Source organism: Pavona decussata, unplaced genomic scaffold (assembly GCF_977016875.1).
Source record: "Pavona decussata unplaced genomic scaffold, jaPavDecu1.1 SCAFFOLD_133, whole genome shotgun sequence".
Classification (NCBI taxonomy): Eukaryota; Metazoa; Cnidaria; class Anthozoa; order Scleractinia; family Agariciidae; genus Pavona; species Pavona decussata.
This window is the reverse complement of record NW_028145546.1, coordinates 2,815,001-2,827,549: the sequence shown is the minus strand read 5'-3', so window position 1 is coordinate 2,827,549 and position 12,549 is coordinate 2,815,001. Positions and strand designations below refer to the sequence as shown.

Sequence of the window (12,549 nt, the reverse complement as noted above, 5' to 3'; positions counted from 1 at the left end):
CCGTCCTTTTTAAACATATCTTTTGAGAGGCCCACTCCTAAGCAACAACTCACCAACACAATTCCCTGACCTCCCACCATAGGAGTTCTGTCATTGTATTTTTATCTTATTTCTGGAGAATACGCGAGATGGAAAATTTGAGCAATTTCTATAGCAGTTATATGGTCTCGCACCGATCCCCCATAGCTCAGTGGTAGAGCATCCAGCATACACCTGAAAAGTCACAGCTTCCACTTCCTTCGAAAGGACTCAATTTTTTTTCTGAGTTTACTTCGACTTTTGTACGCTTCTTCATTGACTCATTTATCCAAGCCGGTATTTCACTTATCAGAGATCAATTCTCGTCAGCATGAATGTTTACTTAGGAGCTCCATTCTGCACGTGTTTGTTTCACTCTTTAGAAAGCCTATAAATTATTGAATTATGTATTATAATCGAGAATTTTTATTTAACCGACTCAATTTATTACTAACTGTTATGTTTTTTGCAGTTGGCTCTAACATAAACCAAAAAGACGAAAGAAGGCAGAGGACAGAACTCATTGTATAAGTGCAAATTGGGCGTGCGGTCTTCGGCTAAGGTGCGCCGGTTAAGAACACTAAATTTTGTAAGTAAACGTGTAAAAGCAAGATACAGCGTGCTACCGTTCATCAGCGAGGACTCGAAACTCGGTCTCCTGCATTCAAGGCAGAGGCGATTTGTACCTTTTTGTAATTTCCTATTTTGGAAATTAAACACAGATGTTTCATTTTTTCTAGTACGTTTTTATTAGCTATAATTATTTTTGCTCTATATAGTAATGTTTGAGTTGCATGTTTCTTCGAGCCCCGATTCAGTTCCTCGCCCACGCTTGGAAGTAGTCAGCTGGTCCGCTTCATTTTTAATTTGTTACCTTATTATAGGAAATTAACAGCACTTCGTGAAATTAACGCGAATTTTTAAAATTCGCGTTAATTTAAGTCGCGTTAATTTTTGTTAACGTTAATTTCCGCGCCATTAATTAAGTGACGCGTTAATTTCTGCAACCGTATTCCATTATTTTCACCCCAAGTTCTCGATACACTCTAGAAAGAAAAAAGCATTGTTTTATCAGGGTGGAGATCTGTCGGTATCCTGGACACTTTGAAGAGCACTCGAAGTGCTGGCCAGATTTCTTCGCCTAAATCCTATATTTTGGGACAATTCCACGAACATTGTTTGCATTTCGGATCTTTACACTTAGTGTTTAAATAAATTTGTTCCTTTTGTCTGAAAAAATTCTGTTTCTTTGTGTAAATTGCGTTAATTTCCTCCATTTTGAAATTTTATCACCTCTCTCGCGTTAATTTCCTTTATTGGGAAGTAATTTTCCCTTCAATTCGCGTTTATTTAAGTCGCGTTAATTTCAAATACCTTAATTAACACAAGCGTTAATTTGCTATAATAAGGTTTGTTCCTTTAAACTGCAGATTTCTTTCTGTTTGTATCATTTGGTGGCTTCACACTAGAGCTTGTAAGTATATTCTAAGTGCACTTGAAATCTACTTCGAGTGTGAAGGAGTAAAACCTACCAACTTGAACTTTACTTAGTGACCATGGAAACGTTCGTAGTTCAAAGAAGCCGAAGTACGCCGCCAAGTATGGCCAACACCACACTTGAGAACGTACTTGACCAGAAGGAAAAGGGAAACCAATTGAAAGCCACGTGCTGCCGTGCCAGAACAGATAAACATTTTGCCGTAAACTAAAATCAATAAAAAAAAAAAAAATCGAAATGGATGGCTGGAGATACGCCTCGCAGTTTGAGGACTCCGCGTACCAAATCACACAAAGCGTTGAACGTTGGACGAGTCATGCGGAAATGCATTTTCCAAAGTGGATCCGTGTCGCAGTTAGCTAAAAGTAGTCTAAACCAATTTTGTGGACGAGGCCATGCCCAAACCCTGTGGTGATTTCTTTGCCGAAAACCACGTTGCTGAACCATTCTTGACAAACACAGAAGATATCGCCTGTTCTTTTGTGTTGTCGCCAAGTTCTCGTAAACAATGAAGTGCCTATGCATTTCCTGTAATGTTAAAACTCTCTGAGTTAATTTTAAAAACAAAAAAGAGTAAACAACATAAAGGTTTTTCCGTTCGAAAGGCTCCATGATTTTCCGGCGAGCAATCGCATTTCTGATTTTACCGCGAAAGATGATTGACAGCTTGTGCTTCAAGTGTATACTTTGTCACCAGGTGTGAAGCCAAGTTTTCTAAAGTGCGAGATTTTCAAGTGCACTTGAATCAACTGCCTACTTGAAACTAACTTAGCTTGTAGTGTGAAGCCAACAATTGTCCTTTAAAACCCTTCACTGGGTAAGGATAATTAAATTATCATATACTGAAGAACTGTGATGTAGTGTCCAGGTCTCATGGGACCACTCTGTATCTAATCAGTATGCATTTGCTACAAGGCTACGCGTGATGGACAGTATTAGCATAGTGACGGTTACAAGAACAGAGCGGCGAAGTAAGATGTGCGAACTCTACACAGACATATTCGTAAGTCTACATTGGCGGCAAGGATGGGATAACTGACAGTATACACATTTTGTTAAGGTAACGGCGTTATAAAACCTGATTTTCAATCAGGATGGCCGCGTTTGATACAAATCTTAGTTTCGGACCGTTCAACGGCCAGACCTCGATCCGAAATCCGTTCAGTTTCCGTTTCACAAAATATCTGGAAAGATATCTGGAAAATATCACAAAATACAGTCGAACCTCCCTTTGCGACCACCTCTCGTAAGCGACCACCTCTCATTAGCGACCACTTTTCCAAAATACCAAAAGTTTTCACGTCAAATCACTATAAATGGAACCTCTCGTAGGCGACCTCCTCTCGTAAGCGACCACCTCTCGTAAGCGGCCACTTTTAGAGATGATTGTTTAAAATTTTCAATTGTTTTTAACCTCCCGTAGGCGACCACTAGACACACAATCTGCTGAATCTCTTACGGGCGGAAAGTGAAAAATGTGTCACTGTAACATGTTGGCCACATCATTACAGCGGACGCCGTAAATCTCACAGTCGGAACAACCGGAAGTGTTTCCCGATAAAGCTTAGCATTGAAACAATTTATAAAATACACATGCACTATATTTCACGATGAAATGAACTTTAATTAGATTGAATCCCTTGTAGGAAAAAACTCTCTTATCTTTTTGCTTATGTTCCGTTCCTGAAAAATTTAGACAGCGCTACTTGGAGGAATAAAAGAGCCAAGTTTCTTTCACAATAATTGTCTCAATTGCTGTGAGATACAAACAATAATCACCATAGACCCTAAGATTTTTTGCCTAGAATAATTTTGGACCAGTCTTAATATACTTGTAGGTAAGAAAAGTTATTACTATGGGTTTTGTTAAACACTGGCAAAAGGGTTAGGTCTCCGTAAACAACCCGAAATTAGACCCCCTGTGGTCTGACCTCTGGTAAGCGACCACCTCCCGTAAGCGACCACATATCCTTGACATTATGGGAGGTTCGACTGTATCTGGAAAGTGTATGTTCTCGCGATGAATGTAAACGACAAGCCAGGGTCCCAAAGGGGTTTAGGGCTCCAGGACTCCGGCCTTAAAAATGCAGGGCTCCAGGGCTCAAGGCGAAATTTTCAGGGCTCTAGGGCTCCACATCATCTGCTTTAGGGCTCCGGGCTCCACTCTGGTCTACAATCTTGATATGTAAAAATTATATTTTTAACGCTAAATCAAATACGCAAATAAAAAAGTCAGCAATTCCGATCAATTTTTTAAACCCAAGCAGCCAGTTATATTATCTCCTATTATTTAAGAGCGGATTAAATATTAAACCTATTTAAATGGGGCTGATAGACCTGCATGATTCCCGCTTTGTGCCCGTGGTGTTGATAGAAGCCTTTATAGTTTTGCTTTAACAAGCATGTCTTTAAGCGACTTCCCTCTTCTATAAGAGATCAAGGAAGGTTCCTTGTAAATCTCCCTTAGTAGCGGCTGGTTTTTTATTAAATGCCATTTGTCCCAGTTAGAATATTTTTAAAACATGGCAGTGATGGTTGAAATTGTGTCATGAAGGGTAAATGATTTTCTTGTGCGCTTTCTGTTTTTGTGTAAGAGCGTTCTTTCCTTCTGCGAAGTTAACTTCGGAGGGGGTTTTGTCCACCAGGTTACTAGGATAACCTCTCGATGCCAGGCGTGTTTTAAAGTTTTTAATGTTTTCCTCAAACACTATTTTAGAAGAGTTTGTCCTCAGAAGCCTAAGGACTTCTCTTTTAATGAAGCCTTTTTTGACACCTGCTGGGTGGCAACTGTTGTACGTAGTTTGTGTACTGAAATGTTTCAGTAGGTTTGTAATGTGTGCGCACGTCGAGAATCTATTCTTTCTAGAATCTTTCTCCCTTATAGACTGTTGTATTCAAGAATGTTGTTTCTAATTGTGAGACTTCAGCGGTAAACTTTATGGTAGGGTGGTACGAATTTGCTTGCTCTATGAAACGTTCTATTTCTTCTTTGTTTGTATCCCACAAGCAAAATACATCGCCAATGAACCTTTTCCACGTTAGTGGTCTGTCAACGCTCAGCCTTAAGATCTACTTTTCTATAGATGCCAAAAAGATGTTGGTAAAAAAAGCTACTGCCATTTAAGTGCCCATGGCAGTTCCGTGTGTTTGGAGATAGTCTTTCCCGTTAAATTGGAAGGAGTTCTCCTTCAGTATAAGACTGAGCATTTCTCTGAGGAAATTTGTAGCTATAGGAGGGTTATTAGCATGAACGTCCTCGTATGCGTTGCATACTTTAGTGATTCGTTCCTCCTGTGGGATATTCGTGTTGAGGCTAGTGACATCCATTGAGACTAGAAAAGCGTTTCTAGGCACCCTAGTGCTTTCAATAAACCTTATGAAATGTGTCGTATCTTCAAGATACGAGTCCTATATTTGTTAAGGCGCACAAACAAACACAAAAAGGCAGTAAGCAAGAATCAATGCAATCTGGGAACTCGAATGATCAAACTTGAAAATGCTGGGCTCCGGGCTCCGCACAAAATGTCTTTGGGCTCCGGGCTCCACAGCCAAAAAAGGATCAGGGCTCCAGTCAGTAAAATGATAGGGCTCCGGGCTCCACAGCAGAAATTTCAGGGCTCCAGGGCTCCGCAGACCCCCCCTTTGGGACCCTGACAAGCCGAGAGAAAACGTGGGTTATTTTTGCACTGCGCCGGACCCAAAGTGCAGGACATTTTTGAAACATTACTGGATTCTGGAGATGACTTTGAGGCCGTCGGACAGAAACTTCTAGAATATTTTGAATCCAATGAGCACCACCTTCTTAGCATTCATCAGCTTCGACAATTGGTTCAGGAAAGAGAAAAGTCTTACGATGATTATGCTGCACGTATGAAACAGGCGGCGGTTTCGTGCGATTTTCCGACCGATTGGCTTGATATCAAAACACCATAAGCAATAACACAAAACCATCAATAGCTATAACTTCGATAAAGACGGTTCCCTCATTATGAACAAGAATGACTCCTTTTATTATTATTTATTTTATTTTTATTCTTAATAATCTACCTCCTGTAACCTTTTTAATTATACATATGACACATGGGCACACAATTTGTTGCATAGTTTTTTTATTATTTTCTTTTTGTAAATTCGTTTGTTTACTTTAGGCAGGTCCCCAGATTGTAAACTTGCGTTATCAAATGAAGTGTATGTATTTATCCCATGCCACAGAGAATACAGCCAATCAGAAAGCCAGAAACCCGTTGCATATTCTGCGGTATGCAACAGGTAGTGTTCCACGAAAAAAGGCTTTTATACATTTAATGAGCAATACCTATAATATTTTTTTTAATTTTTCATCAAAATTATGTACTTTTAAGAATTGTTGCCAATCTGTTGAATTTTTTTTGCACTGATTATATTTGCTTTAAAGCATTATAGAGTGACGTTTTGTGTTTATTCAATGAGTGGCATGGGATAAATTAGTTATGCAATTTGCTTTCTCGGCCCGTGTGTATACTATGAAAAAAATCAAGTCACTCGTGGGATATTTCACGGTATACCAGCGATTAATCGAATCCCTGTGCGGTATCGAAGGAGGAGACGGCCGTCAAACGCAAGCTGGAACGCAGGCCGCTGGATAAGGAATTTCGAAGTTGAAAACTGCGAACCCAGGGTGCTTGTAGACACGTAAGCCACGGTGAATGTCAGATGGATGAATTCACATTTCAGCAGATAATCGCAGACAAGGATAAACTGCAAAAGTTGTCCAGTGTTTTGCGCTCACATGAAACTGAGGAAAGTCTTTCTGCGCCACTGAAGGTGATTGGAAAACTTGAGGTAGTCGTAGAATTTAACACGAGAATCGCTGAATCTTTGATAGATTTTCAAACCTTCTGGAAATATTGGCCTGGTGCTGATTACCATCACGACGCAGACTAACAAAACAAGAGCCAACAAATTATTATTCGAAAAATACGATGATCTATTTAAGGGAATCGGAAAAATGGAAGGAATAACAGTGGATATACATATTGATCATATGGTAACACCAGTTGCCCAACCCCACAGAACAATCCCATTCAGTGTCAGGCCGAAACTGGAGAAAGAATTGGACAAGCTGGTAGCTGATGCCTACTAGTTGGGTATCTCCTATTGTGATTCCCCCCAAACAACACGCAATGAAATTCGATTTGAACGTGGACATGAGATAAGCTGCTAAAGCCATTCAGTGGACACATAGTGTTATGCCTATCCTTGATGATATCACATATGAACTAAATGGAGCCACAATCTTTTCCCACCTTGATATGAACCACAGTTATCACCAACCATTTTTAAAGTAATCTTAGTTTTTACTTTTCATGTCAAATTTTAATTTCGTTCAATTCTAGTACTGTTATTAACTAAAAAGGTTTTAGGACCCTGCAACAGGGCTTCGGCCTACAAAATAAGTTGAAAACCAAAAGGCTTAATTTGCATTTAAATTGCTTTTCCCAGTTATTCATTTGGTTTTTTACGAGTTCTTTTTAATTTAAACAAAAATATTAATAATAACTGTAGTGGTAGCAACATAGTTGTATACTATACTACATCTTACGGGAACGCAATCAACAATTGAAATTGAAAACGCAAAACAGAAAGCTAAACGTTATACCAGCCGCAACAGAGAACACGTCCTGGAAAGCGAAGGGTAAGAGCAATAAAAAGATCGTAATTCATATACAGATCAATCGTACTCAATCGTGCGACAAATGATTGATTTGAGCTGTCATTTCAAACCATGGTGATTAACACCTTTAACGCCATTAGTTTATTCGGGCGGCGTAAAGTCGAGAAATAGCACGTTTATAATGAACATTTTAAAACTGATTCAAGCTATGACCTAATTTATACAAGAAAATATTAATACGCCGTTTTTTTGTTGACAGGAAAGATAATTGACTGGCGTGTTTCCATTATTGATCAGGAATCAGACGGCTGGTGTTCGTCGGACGAACAAGAATTTGTTGATTTTATTCGGCCGCTTTCGCTCAGAGGTAGGTTCTTGACTGTCCTGTCCTTTGAATGGTAACTAGGCGCACGTGTTATGGCTTAAAACAAGTCACCTTCCAAAGTATTGCATTTTCTCTATTATTACGAAAAAATCCGCAAACGGAGTTCAGACTTATAATTACAAATAATAAAAATACTCAAGCCTTGTTTAAATAAAGGAGTAACAATGTTTTATCAGGTTTAAGCAAAGTGCAGGGAGACAGTTTATATAATGCACTCACGCCTTCGCACTGACTTACTGCAAGTAACGTTAAAGGATAAGCAACTAACGTTGTACGTTAATTTATACCGTCAGTTAAATCAATACCCGCGAGAACATTGCATGCATGAGGGAAATATAATAAGACATGAATTGAATTGAAAAAAAAAATTATCAAAAAGAAAAATGAGTTCAGTTTGGGACAAGATATGTTTGAAATGTAAATAAATCAAACCGAGCAATTAACTCGTGTGACCGATAACACCACCATCAAATGTTCACTGTCATCTTATTAGCATTATGTTATTCCTACTAAGCCCTGTGGGATCTGCTTGACCCACTGACATAGTGCCAGATATATGAATAGGTTCTGAGTAATTGACATTATCTGAATTATCACACAAGCTCTGACTAATGGCTGTCCGGCATAACTTTATTCGCGAAGGAAATCAATCGTTTCTTGGCTTTCAAAACAACTGCTCTAACAGGGCTGCCAACCCTTCAAGATCTCAAACGTCTGAAACGTAAGTTACTATTTTAATCATGCTGATCCAGTTCTCCGAATTCACGGCCATTGGGCACTGAACCTGAACGCAGTACAGTTTTGATGTTTGGAACGCTAACTTTAAATAGCAGTTTAGTCGAAACTAACTCCAAAATTTCACCACGCAAACAAAGTTTAAACCTGTCTTTTTTGGATGCCTTTTGAGGCTTATTGATCAGTGCGCTAAAATATTTTACGAAATTCAAATTACTCTGTCTTTCAAGGAGACCGACATTTTGTATGATAGGCCAGGTGACAAGTTGTGTGCGCCGGCGTACGCCGCCATGAAGATCTTTTCAATAACGGTCTTCGAACTAGTGATTTTTTTCGTGAATTTAAACCACTGATGATCATCATAACTATTTGCTGGTGAAGATATAGACTTTAAAGACGCAATAATTAAATGTATTTCTTTGTCATTCGAAGTCGAGTACCTTCCTTGATTCCTTGAACTTTACAAGCCATTCCGATTGTGCTTCAAACAAAACGATCGAGTTCTTTTCTTTAGAAAAAAAAATATATATGTATATGAAAAGCTTTAAACTAAATTGGAATTTTCTGTTGGAATCATACGGTATGTTTTATTGAACTTCCCGGCCAGCTTATCAGTGGCCTTCTTCACGGTTGAAATGCTAAATGGCGCAAATAAACCGATCTTACCAAGAAGTTCAACTAAAACATATAGAAAAAAAGTAAGCCTTATTTCAAGTGGATGACATTTATACAGCTTCGTGGCAAATATACAGGCTTCAGTACAGATCAGTGAAATAAACAGAGGTATTGCTCACGGAAGGATGAAAAATCGAGTTGTTGAAACATGAATGTGAAATGATGAAAAAGTGACATTGATTAACGGTATTTCTCTATTGAACCAGATCAAATGATCTTGATGTCTATTCAGTCAAGCAAGCGAGCAAATAGGAAGCTTTCACTAAACTGATTGAACACCGGAGATCAACAATTTTTTCGTGTATAATATGCGGCTTGCATTTGAAGTCAGAGAGAAATTTTTTCAAGCACCTTTCAATTTCTGGGCAACCGTGAATGTCATGTTGGGGTAAGATGGTGTGCGTTCCAAATCAAGACGATCATTTATTGAGCTTTGGCGAAGCAAATGAATCGTGGAAATTATATTTAACGTACGGTTTTTAAAAGCGAGGCACAATAAAGTCGGTCAAATCGCTTTTATTGTGATCGTTAGAGCAGTCGTTATCAGTTTAATATAACGAATAGGAATTTGCAACTGTATGGTGTAGTACAGTATTTTTGTCAATATCTCCTCAAGTCAATTGACATTTTATTTAAATTTTTTCCTCAGCTTTGTTTTTGTTTTTAATTTGTCGGTTTATAAACAATTTGAGATTTAGCTGACCTTTCCATTTGTCGAAGAAATTGTTTTGGTTGTGAGTTTGGGGAAATAACACACAGTATACATGAACATATATACGCAATTCAGTTACCAGCATGCGGTTAATGTCAATCCATTTTCAGTTTTGTCCCATTTTTATCGGTTAATAGGTTAGACTAGCTTAAGGGCAATTTTTTTCTAATTATAAGACAAATTTTAACCATCTGCCGAGGTTCAATACTTAGCCGAAGTTTAGTCGCTGTTCTGTAGAAAACGGCTGCCTGCTCGTTATCGGCCGAACAAATAGAACTTCGGTTCATTAACCTGCTTTGACAATGAATAAGTAATAAGAATCATAAATCACTGACAGCCTTGCCGTGGTTAAAGCCTTTTTTAAATTTGGATTTAATGAGGAAGAGCAATGAAGTAAAACTTATGATCAGTTCAGCTCAGTATGATACGGTTACTCTAAGACAGATAGTGGATTATATAAATAGACAAATTTCGATATATTAAAATTCTTCCTTGGCTACGAGGCTTAGGGGTATACGACAACAGAAAATACATTGAGGCTCAAAGATGAATAATTGAATTCTTTTGTTTTATTCCTCTATGCCTCTTAGCCAAGCTAGAATTTTAATATATCGAAATTGGTGTATTCAAATTTAAGGGGTCAGAAAAACATCTGTTCAGAAACCGCCTTATACTCAGCGCTGAACAGAACGGAATTTGTTAGCTTTTAATTTTCAGTTTTAAAGTTCTCGTCAGAGTGCCCCTAACTAAAGAAGTGTTGCGGTAAGACACAGCTATCATCACTATTCCTCGTAATTAATATTAAATATATTTCCGCTATGTATGATATATCTCTTCAAAGGTGTTCCGTTACTGAACTGAAGGATTCCTTGGCTTTGATAACCGTTGTTTCAAATATTAAGATAAAAAGTTCAGTGTTGTCTCGTAAATAGGTTATTCCTCTAAACCGCATCTTATTTTGCAACTCCCGTTAAGTGGATTGTTGTAAAAAAATGTCGTAGACCAAAATTCTGTAAAGGAAAAATGTCGAGACGTGTGTGGGTGGTCAACCGTATGCCAAGAAGGTCAAGTTTGATCCTTGTTTTGAATGTCTCTACATGATCATTTTCTGGGCAGAACTGAATTGTCAAAAAATGAATTAAACAGTTTTGACTAGTTCATGGCAGTACTTTCCATACGTCACACCAAGAGTGATAGAGTTAAAGGAAAGGCATTAAATTAATCAATTGTTAGTTAATCACCAGTACATTTACAAATGGCGGTGTCTAACTTTGACGTTGCCGCCGGCTTGGTGATGAAGTCTACCAAATTAAAGACGGGGCATTTTATTGAAGGTACAAAAATAAATAAATAAATAATAAAAGCAACCAAACAGCCAAAGCAGCCAAACTGAAACCAGTGAACCAACCAGTCAGTCGGTCAGTTAGGCACAAATTACCGGAAGTTGATCATGACTTGTCGGAGTTTTTATTCAGTCCCTTCCAACAGCAAATAAGACGTTTGGTTCCCAATCTCGTTTGGTCAGGCTCTTTGGCCACCGGTTGGTCGCATTGAGAAACTCTGAGCCGGAAATAAAGCTATTTTAAATGTTTTATTATTTGTTCTGCCTTTTTACCACAGGATTTCTGCGGTGAAATAAAAATACCCCAGAGTCTCGTCGGGCGACAAATCGCTGATCAGAGAATCTGAGGACTCTGCGAACGAGATTGTCTGATTCCAGGAGATTTTTTTTTTTTTTTTGCTGAATACCATTGTACAATACGTTTATCAAAACATTCGCCTTGTGTTAGGTAGCTGCAGAGGGAAGAAGTAAAACCAAGGAAGTTAAATAAAAGCGCAGAGCCTCTCGCATTTTCAGACGACCGCCGGTCTGAAGTTTTCTTCTTTTGCGAGAAACGGTTTGGAACAGTTCAAATTGGTCATGGGTGAACAAGAGCAGGAAAAGATGAAAGGAAAGCCCGAGTCTTCAACCGAGACATTCACGTCTTTGATAAAGGACTTTTGTGGATACACATCAGCGCATGGCTTTGAAAGAGTAATGTCGGCGAAGCAGTGGTTTCGGAAGGCGTTCTGGAGTATTCTGTTCGTCTTAGCGATCACTGTGCTTGGCATCCAAGTTCATACATTGTATATGAAATACCAACAGCGCCCGCTTGTCACCCTTGTTACATTGCACTCGGATACGGTAAGAGCGTGTTTTATTCAGTTTAGTGGGATTTGTATTTCACGTCGCTAAGAAGTTTGTGGAGGTTTCTTATAGCTGCATGCCTCTTGTTTTTTAATCTACGGATTTATCGATTTGATAGCAAACCATCTGAAAGTTATGGTTATATTACTCAGCTCAGGCTAGTACCTCATGCCGCATGCGCATAGCCATATCATCCGGGCAGTGGCAGTCAAAGACATGGACAGTTGTTTCGGCCTTCTTAGGCCTCATCAGCATGCTTTTAGAGGGTCTGTCATTTTTGGGATAATATGTTAAGTTATTGCTGGAAGCTGGAACTCATCTGCCAAGAAGTATACTTTGGAAAAAAATGCATAGTTGACACTGACAGCATATAGTCTGATACCATCTCAAAAAGCCGAGATTTAAACTGCATGCAGTCACGTGCTTACAGTCATCTTTAGAGTGGTCACGTTCCAATAATTCCAAGAAAAAATAAACCAAACCTGTAGGTAGAAACGTGATCTAAGTTATGTTTTCACGTATTTTTGCTTCAACTACACGCTTGTGTAGTTCATACGTTATCATGTTGGTTTTCATTGCCGCAGGAATTAATTTTGTTTTTCGGCCATTTTGTTTTCGGCAGAGCCTCCCGTTTCCCGCAGTTACTTTGTGCAACTTTAATGCTTTAAAATATGATGAACTTCTG

The 12,549-nt window shown here is 38.7% G+C and overlaps 1 protein-coding gene across 4 annotated transcripts in view; it reads left to right on the top strand.

The window, feature by feature from the left end:
• Positions 1–12,549, top strand: part of LOC146468231 (epithelial sodium channel subunit alpha-like) — a 39,454-nt gene that overhangs the window by 12,077 nt on the left and 14,828 nt on the right. The window contains exons 3-6 of one of the 4 annotated variants that reach the window (XM_085125076.1): positions 491–580; positions 7,429–7,536; positions 11,297–11,861; positions 12,487–12,549. The exon at positions 12,487–12,549 is cut by the window's right edge and continues 43 nt beyond it. In XM_085125076.1, coding sequence (XP_084981202.1) covers positions 11,598–11,861; positions 12,487–12,549 — 327 coding nt within the window. In that variant the 5' untranslated portion in view covers positions 491–580; positions 7,429–7,536; positions 11,297–11,597. Of the gene's footprint in view, positions 1–490; positions 581–6,900; positions 7,537–7,967; positions 8,276–11,296; positions 11,862–12,486 lie in introns of those variants that run through there. The other 3 variants (XM_085125078.1, XM_085125079.1, XM_085125077.1) reach the window with 3 other exon arrangements.